General features: G+C 39.8%; 1 protein-coding gene across 3 annotated transcripts in view; it reads right to left on the reverse strand.

The window, feature by feature from the left end:
- UVRAG (UV radiation resistance associated) overlaps positions 1-14989 on the reverse strand; it is a 94145-nt gene that overhangs the window by 62254 nt on the left and 16902 nt on the right. For all 3 annotated transcript variants that reach the window (XM_084226457.1, XM_084226456.1, XM_084226458.1), the window contains exons 4-6: positions 13884-14045; positions 12986-13060; positions 8435-8520 (exon numbers count right to left, since the gene is read on the reverse strand). In XM_084226457.1, the coding sequence (XP_084082583.1) occupies positions 8435-8520; positions 12986-13060; positions 13884-14045 (323 nt within the window). The remainder of the gene's footprint in view (positions 1-8434; positions 8521-12985; positions 13061-13883; positions 14046-14989) is intronic.

Raw genomic sequence — 14989 nt, forward strand, 5'->3', positions numbered from 1 at the left:
CTGGAAGCAGCTGCGGTGTGAGTACAACCCGTCAATTCTTCCCACCTGAGATGATTTTTAATAAAGGCATTAAAAAGGAGAAAGATCTCCAGCCCTGTTTATTTCACATAAGACTTATGTTTACATTGGACAGTCTACACTTAAGCCTTACACATTTAAGACTCAAATTAAGCTTTAAAATAATCAAGTCCATGTGGATTTGTGGACTGCAATAGCAAATGTTGTGAGTTACTTGGAAACAAAGAAAATGAAAAAACATGTCTATCAAATGGGCATGTTCCAGCCTCCAGCTTGAGGAATACTCAAGAAAGATACCTAGGATATAGATCACCTTCAATACTCACAGGGCATGAATGGAAGAGGAGAGCCTTAAAGTGAAACTCAGTTTTTTTAAGAAATGAAGCAACAAAATGTGAGATGTCTCTAGTTCTCTTATTCCAATTCACAGAATTAACTCCAGTTAAATGGAGGGAATTATGGGTTAGCTTTTTTGATTCAAAAAACACATATGGCAAATTACAAAGGAAGCTTCTTTTTGTTCTTTCTCAGTTTACAGATTACAGAAACCTTGCTGCCAGAGCACACAGAATCATATTCAAGGCACTGCATTTAGAAAAAAAGGTAAATTAGATACAAAACAAATTTCTAAAGTGCATAAACTCCTGCCAGGTGGACAGTAACACCAGAATAATTCAACAGGCATTTCCTAACAAATCTTCAAAGAAGTTTCAATTCTCACTCTGAGACAGTGAGCAAGCCTAAGACTGGGATTCACCGAACAGCTGAAAAGGAAGACGCCCAAATTCAGACTGAATGTGTTCCAGGCTCCACCCAAAAAGAGACCAGGTGCTCACCACTTGATTGTGTTCTTCCACTCAACGCCACACAACTGATAAAGTGCTTGTGACAGCAGAGCACAGGCGTATGGAATGCAAGACGGAGGTGGAGCACTAGCCAATATTCAGGTGACTCAGGTTTCAAAGCTGCATACTGCTACACTTACCTCCTAGAAACCACTGCCAAATTCACATCTGAATCTTCTTCCAAGGGAAGCAGAATTCTGCAGCTATAGTAGTGAAAACTCCCACCTAACAGGGATGGTCATAATGCTCTCAGGAGTATTCTGCAGTTTCTTGGACATTCATACACTTCCTGTCCTGCCCTGCTTTAATGAGCAAATTTATTGTAACATTTTCCCCTCAACAAGATCTTTAATCTGTTTAACTTGTTCTCAGTCAAAATTTTGCTTTGACTTTCCCTGGTGTGTTTGGATAGTTCTGAGGATTTTAAAGACATGATTGCATTCACCAAAATCTTTGCCCAGGCTGAGAAAGAAAGCAACTCACAGCACCATTCTCATGGCCATATCCAGGACAAAGGCGTAAAAAAATAAACAGTCCTGATGTTCACAAAATTATCCTTCTTAAAAACTTTCAGATATCCATCAGTAAATTACTTAGATTCTCCTCTGGTGACACTTGGCTATTTAGATTAAAGGAAGACATTTTCTCCAATGAGGATAGTGAGACACTGGCACAGGTTGTTCAAGGTGATAGTAGGTGCCCCAATGCTGGAAGTGTTCAAGGCCAGGTTGAATGGAACTTGGAGCAACCTGGTCTGTCATGGCAGACAGGTGGAACTGGATGATCTTTAAAGGTCCTGTTGAACCCAAACTATTGTACAGTTCTACAACATGCTGGTTTTCATCCATTTCATAGAGCCAGAAAAAGGAGGAGGACTGGGTTCTGACTTCTCAGTACTGCTTCATTAATACCACCCTTACACACTGTCACAAATAAGGAGGCAGAATAAAGCTACTTTTTAAGCCCTGTACAGCTTTGCGTAATTCCTCTCAAAAGTGCTTTGAAACAAAATTTGACCAAAAACTAGCAATATATCAAAGCTAAAAATGTGCCACTGCAGGGGTAGCTTATTGCATATGGCATATTAGGAAAATTGAAGATCAGAGCAGCAGCAAACTACTAAGCCAGAAGCTAAGAAACACATGCTACTCTTATGCTTCATGGACTGTTTCAACTTGCTATGACCCATGCTACTCTCTGCTACAGAATTTGGCAAAAAGGCAGGCTTGTAAGTTTAGAGTTCTAATGACTGAATAGCCTCAGTTCCCATACAGCTCAGCACTGTAAAGGTAAAATGCCTGGGAAGGCATTGTCCAAAAGTCTGATGCCACCAATAAAAATACCTAAGGAACCTCTCAAAATAGAAAAAAAAAAAATCAGATCCGAGTTTTCATCTCCATCGCTACTTCTCAGGAAGCCACCACAGCACAATTCCAACCCACAAAGCTTTCAGGCCAGGAAGGATGACACTTGTTAAACTCTTCATCCATTTCAGTACTGCTTAATTAAGCACTCTAGAGGTCTGATTCCAGCTCCTATTTATTCGTCTTGGCCTTAGGCCACCTGGATTTGCCTGCCCAAAGCCAAGGGGGGGGCTGCCTGCCTGGTCTTGGCTGCCTATTGGGTACAAAGTGCCAAGTCTTCCAGGTGCAAATCTTTCCTGTTTAGAAACATCAAAACTGGCCATCACAAAATCCCCCTGAAACTTATCACTAGCAAAGGGATGTTTTAGCAGAGAAACTTGGTGATTTAAGAGCAGGTAAGAGGAATCCTACCACCTTTTTCACACTTAAGATGGTGTATTTCTGCATCAAGTAGGAGAAGATGATGGCAGCAGCAGAAGAAACACTGAAGTCCAAAAGTCTGCAATGTGATTGCCAAGATACTCAGAAAAAGCTAGGGCAAGGCACTGCAAGAGTATCACGTTATTTATTCGTGATCACCTCTCCTGACCCATTCACATGCTACAAAAAGATGGTGACTGTTCCACCGCATGAACATCTGTAACTGCAGGGTTTAGAGAGGTTTTGGTCACAGCCGAGTTGGGACCCTTCTCTGAGTAAAGGACAGCAAAGACAAAAGCTAGAAACAGGAGACTTAATTATTAGTGCATCTTCTAAAATTTAACTAGATCTTTTGTGCCTGTCCCTATCTCTATGCAGCTACCAGCATACCACAAAGAATAGGGTAGCAAAAGCAACTCTTGTCCATGTAGTCCCATCTAGTTCCTAGCTCTATTGGGTTCACTTCTTTCATGGAGATGAAGATAGAAATAGAGGAACTTCAGGGAAGTTCAAAAGGCAGTACAGCATTGCACGGCTCACATCTGGATTTCTCAGATGCTGTGCAACTCTCTGAAGTCAGACAGCCACTCTCTAGAAGAGAACATGTCTTCTTCCTGCCTTCCCTCCTTTTCACCCCACTAAACAACTGGAAGCCTAAAGTTTGGAACTGCTACTTAAATCAAGCATACAATAGCAAAGTCTGGCTGAGCTCCTGTCAGACAGGACACTGACACTGTTCAAGATGGGCTGGTTTACAGAAGACCAGTCAATGTACCTGAGATACAACTCAGCACTGAGCACCTTAAGCCCACGAAGCCCTTATGCTGCTCTACCATTCCTTACTCAGAGCTTATAAAAAACGGTTTCACTTTCAGCATTATTTCCATGTGTTAAAAATAGCTGCACAAAGCTATTACATATAGATTTGGCATATGCAATCCCAGTGACTATAGTCTCAGAGAAATTATGCAGAGGAACTACTAATAAGTTTTTCAGCTCCACAGCAGCCAACACTGACCATATATTTTGTCTTAATTTCTAGTTTTAAAGATCAAGTTCTGTTTGTTCAATAAAACAATAAAGTTGTTTGTTCATGTTCTGTTTGCTAATAAAGATAGAAGATTTTAAACAAAAGCAAAATAGCTATTTAAAAACATCTTCCCTAAAATAAACAAAACTAAACAAAAGCTGATTTTATATCATGTCAACGTGTTTTAGTCATGGTCACTAGAAGGTGATTTTATGAATATCTCAAGTTTCAGATCACAGACAAACACTACCAACATTTGTATTCTTAAATAATATCTCTACAGTGATGACATATGCACACTTCTTTAAATGAACAATTATATTACAAATGGCAAGTCCTGAAGTAAACTCTGTCACTTGAAGCATACCCCTGCCCCATGAGAGATTAATAACCAGAAGTATTATTCAAATCAAATTCTGCCAAATTAGACACTAATAATATTAAGCAGCTAGTCTTTTTACCCAGCCCAGCACTCAAATTATGCCAATATCAAATTCCGTTGTTGGTTTTGTTGTAAAAGAACACTTTTTAAAGGCAAAAACACAAGCAAAATATCTTCAATCTGCACTAAGAGGCTCACTAAACACCACAAACACACCATGCCATCTGCTGAAGAACAGTTAAGCCATAGAGACACCAGTTCTGAGTGGAGCAATAAAAACTACTGGAAGCAAAACTTCAAAGGGGCAGATTTTCACTAGTTCTTAGAGTCCTTTTTGTCTCCAGGACTAATACGGGAGGATTTCAGGCATTCACATACTTAGAGACACAAACCAATTGCTCTGTGTCACAACAACACAAAAAAGCTGTTTCAGAATACACTATATTAATTTTTGTATTTAGACATTGAAGTAAATTTTTACTACATAGCATTTTAAGCCCTTTCTTTAGTGATATCTTATCTTCCCAACACCACTTAATACTAAATGTCTATTTTTCAAAGCTTTAGGAAAAGAAAAGCTAGAAAACCAAGAGAATACTAAATATAAACCTATTCCCATTAGTGCTGCAAACGTGCTCAGAACTTGATTATTGAGACATGTCCAGAACATGACCTCAGATGAATTTGGCCCATCCTGAGTGCTGTGTGAAAAGTGTTACTGTATAACCTATTACTACCAGTAACATAATGTTTAGAAAGTCTTTGATTATCTCTTTTCAGGAAATATGACAAGGAACAAAAACCTCAGAATTGGAGCTTTCCAGTTATGTGGTGAATTTTTATTAGTTAGCTCTTATAAAGCAAATAGCTGGAAGAACATTTGTCACTTCTATACGGCACAAACAACTTACAAGCAGCACCATGTTCGCCTGAGGATATTGTCCCTGATCCCAGAACAAGAAGGGTCATGAGCTGCAGAGGTGCTGAAATGTTCTTTGTGTAAAGACGAGTTGGCTCAACATTTAACTTTTTCCTCCTGTTTCATTAACTTATAAATCCACGTAACTCAGCATCTGAACACAAGCATTATTTTAATCCAATGCACAAAAAAAATTTCTGTTGCTCACACACTCTGTCATTCCCAATTAATTTTATTAATCAAGATAATTTGAGCCAAGCATACACTTTTCATTAAGGTGAATTCACAAGCTTAATAAATTTTAACTATTCACTTCTGAGGGAAAAAACTACATCACTTCTTCTCCCAAAAGCAGTTTTGAAACACAGATCAATCCCAGAAGTTCTCACTGTGCCAAGAGTCAGGGGATGAGGTAGAGCCAGTTCTCTCCATTTTGGCTATCAGTGGCTTTGCCACATCTGGCAGCACAGTACCACTACAGCTGGGACTAAGATCCCATTGTCACCAGGATTCGCTTCCTTTTGTAAAAGTTTAAATAAAGCCAGAACAAGCTGTTCCTCATATCCACATTTATTGTGAAAACATTAGGAAAGCACATGTGCAGCCTGTGAATGTTTATTACAGACAAATATCTTATCATGAGAAACTCTTCAAAATGGAATTTATGTGACCAGATGCAAATCTTTATGGCGTGGACACCTCAGTATTCTCTTTACGTTCAATGGACAGAAGAAAGAAGACAGCAGCTCATTTCCTCCTGTCTTAGACTGCAAATGCAGGATGTGGCTGGGGATGTGTATTCTATTGCCATCTGTTAGACATGGGGCAGTTTCTTCTATTAATTGGGCCACCTGTTAAAACTAGGTGGGGCAGTTTTCTTTATCTCTTCCACTACCAACCCTCCCTCTGGGAGACATCTTCTGTTAATGGGCATTGAGTGTCACTGCATGGCTGATAAAATTACAGCATCCCATTGTGAGATGCTCTGCCTAGGAGGAGGAGCCAAGCATTCCTACCTGGATATAATCTGAGATTTTGGGATGCTTTTTCCACTGGATTCCCAGAGGAGCAGCTGCATTTTTCACTGGATTCCCAGAGGAAGACCAGGCCCATCTGCACCACCTCTGGACCTTCAGAGGAAGACTACACCCTTCTACAGGATCACTGCTCCAACAGAAACACATCTGCCACTGCAGGAGGGCTGCAGCCACCATTTAATCAGACTGCTGCCAACACCCTGACCCACAGGGTGTCAGGTCATATTCTGACTATATCAGTGTTGCTTTGTATTACTATATTTTTATATTTTTCTTTTAATTTTTTTTTCCTAATAAGTAACTGTTATTCTACTCCCATATCCTTACCTAAGAACCCCTTAATTTCAAAATCATAATAATTCAGAGGGAGAAGGTTTGCATTTTCTGTTTCAAGGGAGGCTCCTGCCTTTCTTAGCAGACACCTGTCTTTTCAAACCAAGAGACCTCCCAAGACATTAGACACATCCTGTCTAATGAATCATAACTCAAATGAGACGCTCATCTCTCTGTTTTGTTCAAAGAGGAACACGCTCATACAAACTATCTTTGGGAAGAGTTCATGAGCTGGCTATTTAAGCATGGACTCCTGGAGGAGGTGGCAAACCAAACTGTTTGGTAGGAGAAAAAGGACACCTAACAAAAAGTGACTAGAGATTGTTTTAAAACAAACACCACACTTTTCAGCTTGATATCAAAGCTAAGTAGCAGTACAGAAAACATACCTGTAAAAAAGCAGAGTTAATGTGAGAGGGAATAGAAAGGATTCTAAGCTACACAGAGGACTCTGCCTTAGTTCCTGATGAACTTTCCTAACTACAATGAAATCAGACAAAGATGACACCTAGGCAGAGTCACAAATCACAGCTTCTAACTTCTGCTGGAACTAAACAATGCAACATAAACCCCTTGATACGGTATGCAAATCCACTAAAATACAGTAAGCAGCAGGCCTGGTTCTGAGGCTTGGAAAACACTGTTCCTTTTGGGACAAAACAGAAATGGAGAATGTCTCAGCTCAGAGACAAAACTTAATAGAAATTAAACCCAACACCATGCCCAGGCATTGTAAGAGACTAGAGCCTGAACTCTGACATCCCCAAAACAGAGAGAAGCTCCAGTAGTCAGGGTTCAAAACAGCACTGGTCACTCAACAAGGTGAACTTTACCACAGCTGACATCTTAATTTCTTGTCAGCCTGAGGAAAAACAGTCAGGCATGTTCGGAAGAAGGATTACAGATCAGTTACACAGAGCTAGACAGGGGTCAAGTTCATGACCATAGGGAGTCTTTTTTCCTGCAACGTGCCTCATACTACATAGAGGTCTACACAAAATGTGAAAAACCCTCATGAATGAAATAATCAGGGTACACTGCACATATTTTCCTTTTTCTGTCTAACAAAGAGTTAATGTTAGGTAGTACAAGTTTTCTTCTAGTGGACTGTGCCAGAATGTAATCAGAACTTCCTAATACGCCCCCTGGTTGTTTCCCACTAAAAGCACTGAAAACAAACATTTAGAAAGTAGCCTTCAGTTTAAATATGCTTTACAGAATCAAGAAAGAGAACAGCGAGCTTAAACAAGGACATTTGAATAGGCAACCTAAACTGAATTTTCCTCTCTCTTCAGACAGGCAACACTGACACCTACTGTCAACACTGTCAAATGGATTTAACTTGTACAACTGACTTAAAAAGCCAAATGTTTACAAAGACTTTTGAAAGCATATTAAACATTTCCTATTCAAGGGTTTCCTTCATAGCACATCTACTGCCTTTACTGCAAAACCAAAGTTATTAACCTGTCTTGTAAAATGCCATTTAAATAGAGATTCCTCAAAACCAATTTATTGATAGTGGTGGACCACAATTATACTTTTTCATAACTAATATTTTTGAACTATTATAATTAAAACAGATCTGAAAAAGGACATCTTGTTTAATGTAATACCAGCACTTTATGTTTTTTATCACCACAGACATTTAATTAGGCACCCAAAAGCAAAAAATACACTGTACCTTTCTTTAGTCCACATCTATGTTGGAGTAACTGGGTCTTGACTGTGTTCTCGTGTATTTAAAAAAAAATTATTGCTGTTGAGAACAGAGTAAAGGCTTTCCACAGAAACTTTCCAACAAAGAAGCTCCATGATTTTGACATTCACAAGGCATGTCCAGCTCCACAGTCAGTCCCAGTTCAGAGCACTCCAGCATCTACATGTCAGGAGCCCAGAGACCACCACTGAACAGAGACACCACAGCCCAGCTGCTCACTACGTGAGTATATTGGCATAACCTGGATATCTCCTTTGCACATTCCATACCAGAATGTTGGGGTTTTTTTAATATCTGGAAAGATTCCTCCCACACAGACACTACAGAAGTTACAATAGCTACACAAAAGAATATCAAAAGGCTTACCTAAGCAAAGAGAAGACATCGTAAGAGTTACGAACACAGTTCTGATCCACCTGGAGAAGACTGTTCTTCAGGGTACCTGAGTGATCCTTGAGGAAAAGAAAGAATATTACTTAAAAAAAAAAAAAAAAAAAAAAACCACTTGAGTAAGAGCATGCACTTTTAGTAGAATAAATAATCTTGCATTTAATGTATTTTAAATCTGTCTTCACACATGTTTTATCTATAGTAGGTAGAAACAATTTAAGGTGGCAATAACACCACTTGCCTATAAAGGTATAAAAGACCTATCAGTTTATCTATGTTCTAGACACATAGTGTGTTTTCTTGATCTTTATAATTCGTAACTCTCTGAATTTTATGCACAGAACACTGAAAAGTGCAACTGACAGCACTGCCATTCTTCAGCTTCAGACCCGAGAGCCCACTCAGTCATGTGCAAGAGAATTACATGAACATGAGATAAAGCTCTATCCTTTATCCATGCTGTAACACATTAAAAGATCAAAGTAATCTTAGTTTTGAGTGAACAAGTTTCTGGAAGTTACAAAGTAAGAGTGAGGTAAGGTTGTTCTTTTAAGAGACCAGAGTATCCATTCTGCTCAAAAGGTATCAAAACAGTAACAGAAAACCAGCAATTCCTCATGCTGCAAACATCAGATATTGAGCTTTTCCATATCAGGCACATCACACAAATTCCTAGAAAAGTTGCAAATGGAGAAGAGTTGCTTTACATGATAAAGTAAATTTTAAGCAGGCCAAGCCACCAGCAGCACTCTCAGAAAGATTATGGATTGCCAGGAAAAAAGGCACTTACTTTAGTGTATAAAGCAGCCCTATCTTGTACCTGTGATCAGCCAGAGAGATAGAGATTCTGAGTACCACAATACCTGCCTAAAGAGTCTTTACTGCCCCAACAAGAGTCTGTCTCCACACAGAAGATGTTGAAATTCAGACATCTCCTGACACAACTGTGTTAACCACAGGCCACACAGTAGACATTCCTTTCCACCACAAATATGGTTCCATCTAAATAATCCTGAGATCTACACACTGTGTAGCACAGCATATTGCTACAGAGGCACCATCCCAGCAGCTCTCTCAGCTCCTCATTTTCATACCCAAGACACTGGATGCTAAATGCTGTGATCCAGACACCTCTCCATTAAAAAAAAAATCAAATTAAAAACATCTTAATCTCTGTCTGAAAGAACTAGGATGGTGGAGAACTGAAAATGCACAAGCTACCATCATCACCATGCCCTAACCCTGGAAGTGTTCAAGGCCATGTTGGATGGGGCTTGGAGCAATCTGATCTAGTGGAAGGTATCCCTGCCCATGGCAGGGAGGTAGAATTGGATGAAGTCTAAGGTCCCTTCCAAACCACTCTAGGATTTTACAGCATGAAGTTGACGGTGTTTCAACAAACACTGCCTTCAGAAAGCAAAGTGCAACATTTCTCAGAGAACAAGAGGACTGACCGAGAATAACTGGTTTCAGGAGTGAAAGAATTTGCAGCAGCAACCTATTTCAGCCTTTTCTTTTATGCAAACTTTTATCCTGAGTAAATTTGCAGAACATGTAATGTAAGGGTTTCAGACTTAGCTATTAGGAAGTTTACCCTCTGAAAGAGGAGTGTGTTTTTTTCTTTGCCACATTTACGAGATATAGGCACATGTACTTGTAAACAAAAAGGCTTTGCTTGGGCAAAGTGGCCAGGATCTAGCCACTAAAAAAAGTTCTAAGAATATGGATATGTGGGGAAGACTCTACCTACATTGATGGAGACCACAGACTGAAAAAAGAGAGAGATGCAGCTTTGCAAAGATGAGGGTCTTTCCTTCTTGATGGTTGAAAAGCTACAATTCAGCATCCCTGATAAAATATAACTTATGTTTCTTTCCTCATGCCTCTGACAGCTTTTGAACTATGGAGAGCTGTATTGACTAGTTCTGCTTTTACTTCTTTAAAGAGAAATCAGAAAGCTAGTCATTAACTAGAAGCTACACTTGCTTCCCTCAATATACTTTCTGAAAAGGTATCTCTGCAAGAGGAAGGGTAAGCTCTATCAGTTGGAAGCAGCAATCATAGAACAGTTGAAAGGCAATCTGTAAGTCAGGAAGGCATTGAGGATACCAGAGGACAAGAAGCCTGGCTTTAGGAAAGCTAGTACAGCATCCATAATTGATTATGTTGAACTTGGGTAAATACTGGCATGAAGCATCACACAAAACCAGACTTAGAAAGCTGCTCAAGGATCAGGAATACTTTATATCCAGGTTAACGGCTTCAAAATAAATCCCTGAAGCACACATCTCTCTTACTTAAAAACATTGGTCCAGTTTAAGCAACTCCAAACAAAGGTTTGGTGTATGATTAGTAGAGATGTTGAAACAGAGAGGAACAGAGCACTTCAGTGGTCCAGTGCCAGAAAGGAAAATACATTAGACATGGTACTAATGAAAGTACCAGAATCCTGCTGAAATTTTCCAGCAAAATTACTGCTGCAAAATAATAATAAACTTGTTGAAGTCCAGAAGTTGGAGGTACCATCATGTGAAAGTTAAATATGATCAAGAACAAAGCAGCTATATTGGCAGCACACTTTTGTATTGACACTGAGAAGAAAACCTGTAAACACTAGAAGAGTTACTGCCAGACATCTATAGTAAAGAAAGAGTACCCTTCAGTGTTCAGAAGGCACCCACAAAGGTTTTTTAAACCCTTGATACCCAACCTTTTTCCTTGCCACGAGCTAAGTATCCATGGCAGTAAAAAACTGCAACTTGAGTAAGAACATGACTCAAAGAAAACTTCTTTTTCAGCATCTCAGCAACAGCCAAGTTGCTGCTGGACAGAAGAGGCGGAAGAAAGGTAAAGCTACTAATACCTATATACTGTCAAGGACAGAGAATTTAAAAGTTTTATGGCATCTCTAGGAAAAAAGTGGAGAATCAGTCACAATAACAATAAAGAGGCTCTGGCTATGATTCTTTTATTCAGGTAAGACAATTACTATTGTCTGGGATACTTAGAATTTCTCTGCCAGTAATGCTACAAGAGTTTCCTACTTTGTACCTCTACATGACTATGTACAGGCTATGACTGTATTTGCAACCAAAATACAGAACAAGGAACCTGCAGGGTGAGAGACCCCACCTGAGTGCTGCCTCCTGCTCTACGATCTCCAACATAAGGAGAACATGGAACTACTGCAGCAAGTCCAGAGGAGGCCACAAAATGGCTCTGAGGGCTGAAGCCCCTCTGCTCTGGAGACAGGCTGGGGACACCTGGGGGTGTCCAGCCTGGAGAAGAGAAGGCTCCAGGGAAACCTTAGACCACCCCTGCCAGTGCCTAAAGGAGCTACAAGAGAGCTGGAGATGGCTTTGGACAAGGGCCTGGAATGACAGAATAACCCTAGTGGGTCCTTTCCAACTCAGAATATTCTGTGACTCTGTGACAAGGGGGAATGACTTCACACTGACAGAGGGCAGGATTAGATCAGATATTTCAGAGAAATTCTTCCCTGTGAGGGTGTTGAGGGCCTGGCACAGGTTGCCCACAGAAGTGTGGCTGCCCCATCCCTGGAAGTGTTCTAGGCCGGGTCATATGGGGCTTGGAGCAACCAGGTCTAGTGGGAGGTATCCCTGCCCATGGCAGGGGGCTGGAATGAGATGGTCTTGAAGATCCTTGCAACCCAAACCATTCCATGGTATGATTCTCTCACCAAAACCAAGAAGTACCTTTAAACCTTATGATCTAGGGAATAAGTCCTGACAACAATCAGAAAAAGAAGACAATGTTCCCATCTCTGAATTCAGGCCCAGGCTGTCAGTACTGAAATCTTGAAAAACAACTACATCCTGCTTCAGGAAAACTGAATGCAGAAACTGCAGCTGGGTGTCAAGGAGTCATTTCCTCTCCAACCAGGGACTCCTTAACACAACCTATCAGTACCACAGTACTGCCACTAACAATTTGAGATTTAAAAAAAAAAAAAAAAAAAAACTGTCAGAGGCACTATTTACAACAGGTAAGTTTAAAATTCTTCATCGTCAGTGAGGTAATTATCAGAGAATACTGGATGGAGAGGCACAAATACTACAGTGGATCTTTGAAAAAAAAACCCATGGGGTAACACAGGTGCAGCAAGAATAAATAACTTCTCATTAAAGACCTACAAACTCTAGGCTTCAGACTGATAACCAAAACTTTGTGGTTTTATACATGCCATGAAAATGAGTTTTAACAACCACATCACTTTCAATATGTCCTATGTTTGAATGAAATGTCTGCCTCAAAGAATACAGCCAAAGCTTATTTTCAGTAACCAGAGGGCTTTTGGACCCTAAATGCGACACTTCTTTTCAAAACATCACAGATATCCATGCAACCAAGGCAAGATATTAGTTTCTATCTGTCATGTAAAAAAATTATTCCTTCTCAAAAGAAAGCATTTTAATGTTCTGAGCATCCAGATGTGAAAAATCAATCTCACAGGTTGAATTTCAGTTTGTCACCAATACCAACAAATCAGAACAAATACACCCTTACCTTCTGTTCAAATGAAGCTCCATAATAACCATCATTGAGACCAAAAATAATCTCATTTGGATTTCTTGCATGGATCTGCAGGGAAAGAAGAAAACAAATCAGTTTACAGCCAGCTTACTGAAAATTTTCACACCAAATGAGCCCAAATTGCTCCAAGAGTCTAAAGCAGTTTTTCATCACCTGTAATTCTAGAAGTACACAAAAACTCACAGAAAACTGAATTTAACATGGAAAACCTGTTTGCTTCACAGCTTTACCAATAGTCACCATGTCCACCCATTCTACTTTGAAATCAGATACATCAGACAGAGCATCTTTCCTATTACTGCCTTTCCAGGTGACAAAAATAAATTAAGATAGCTGGAAACCAAACAGAGGTAAGACCCAAGAGGTTGGTGTGGAGAACAGAAGGCTCAGGGAGATGTTATAGCCCCTGCCAGTTGCTCAAGGAGCTCTAAGAGACCTGGAGAGGGACTTTGGACAAGGGGGAATGACTTCTCACTGCCAGAGGGCAGGGTTAGATGGGATATTGGGAAGAAATTCTTGGCTGTGAGGGTGGTGAGGTCCTGGCTCAGGCTGCCCACAGAAGATGAGACTGCCCCATGCCTGGAAGTGGGCCATGATGTGGGGGGCTTAGAGCAACCTGGTCTAGTGGAAGGGGTCCCTACCCATGGCAGGGGGTGGAACTGGATGATATTTAAGGTCTCTTCCAACCCCAACCACTAAATGATTTTATGATTTAAAGCTCTGATGTAAACTAACATAAATATCTGTAATCAAACTTTAAAATACAATCTTTAAACACACTCATTTCCTTTCTCAGCATTCTATATATTAATTCATCCAGATGTTTTGTTTCCTGAAGAAAAAAAGTTGAGAAAAAATATTTTCACATTACCTGCTGGCCCAAGTACTTCAACCCATCTAAATTGACCTTCCATTCAATCAAAAGCTGAAAGTGTTCCTTCTTGCCACCCCAGATCCTCACAACAAAACAAGAGACAGAGGTATCAAGATGATCAGGCATTATTCCAAAATCCAGACTCCTCCATGTTGGATTCTAAGTATTCAAAGAAGGATAAATACAGTTTGAACAAGCTGCAACTAGTCCATAAACTGACAATTCAGAAAGCAGCAAAGCCCACCTCTAAGATTTTTTAAAATTTTAAGAATTAGGAACAACAGTTATTTCAAACTCTGCTGCTTCCTTACATGGTTTACTAGACAGAAATCCTCTGTTAAAAGGTACATGCTGTAAAGTACTTCAGAAACTGTGAATGGGTTTTGCTTCCTTCCATTACAAGGCATCAAAGAATTTACTTCAGAAATTCCTAATTCAGTTTAACTAAATCAGGAACTTTCAAAATGAACTTAATGTTCCTTTCAGTTATAATTCAACTTCTGAAAACCAGAGTATGGCATGTATTGCCAAAGTTAAATGCTGATATATTCCCCAATAATTAAATTTGCAGAACTTGCTGACATATTTGTTCACATTCTTCTCCTCTTGACTGATGTGCAATCCTCAAATGCTGTTACTAAAAGCTCATCTTTACTCCACAAGATCAGATTTGCACCTGGAGCTTTTCAGAACCAACACACATTAAGCTAAACTGCAAATTCCACCAGAACTCAGATTTGCAAAGACAACATGCTTTCTACTCATCTCTAACAACATCTAAATAACTGACCCAAGCTGTAACAAAACCAAGTCAATCCAACATTACTAGTGCCAAGAAACAACAGGGTGTCCAAAAGCAGAAATGGTAAAGTGCTGTTATTTATATTTATTTCTCTCCTTCCTCTGCTGAACACAGAAACAGCAGCTCTTGCAAAACAAAAGGTAAGAACCCACCACCCCATGAAAGAACTTGCCTTCCCTTCTAGTGCTTAAGCAGCTTGGAAAAGGCCTAGCATCCCTGAACTGGAATGAGTCAATTTGAAATAGGATGCCTCTGAAAAGAAGGGAGAGGCAAAGTTACCCAGTAAGGATTACAGAAGAAA

The sequence above is a fragment of the Fringilla coelebs genome (genome assembly GCF_963513975.1).
Source record: "Fringilla coelebs genome assembly, chromosome: 2".
In the NCBI taxonomy this organism is placed as follows: Eukaryota; Metazoa; Chordata; class Aves; order Passeriformes; family Fringillidae; genus Fringilla; species Fringilla coelebs.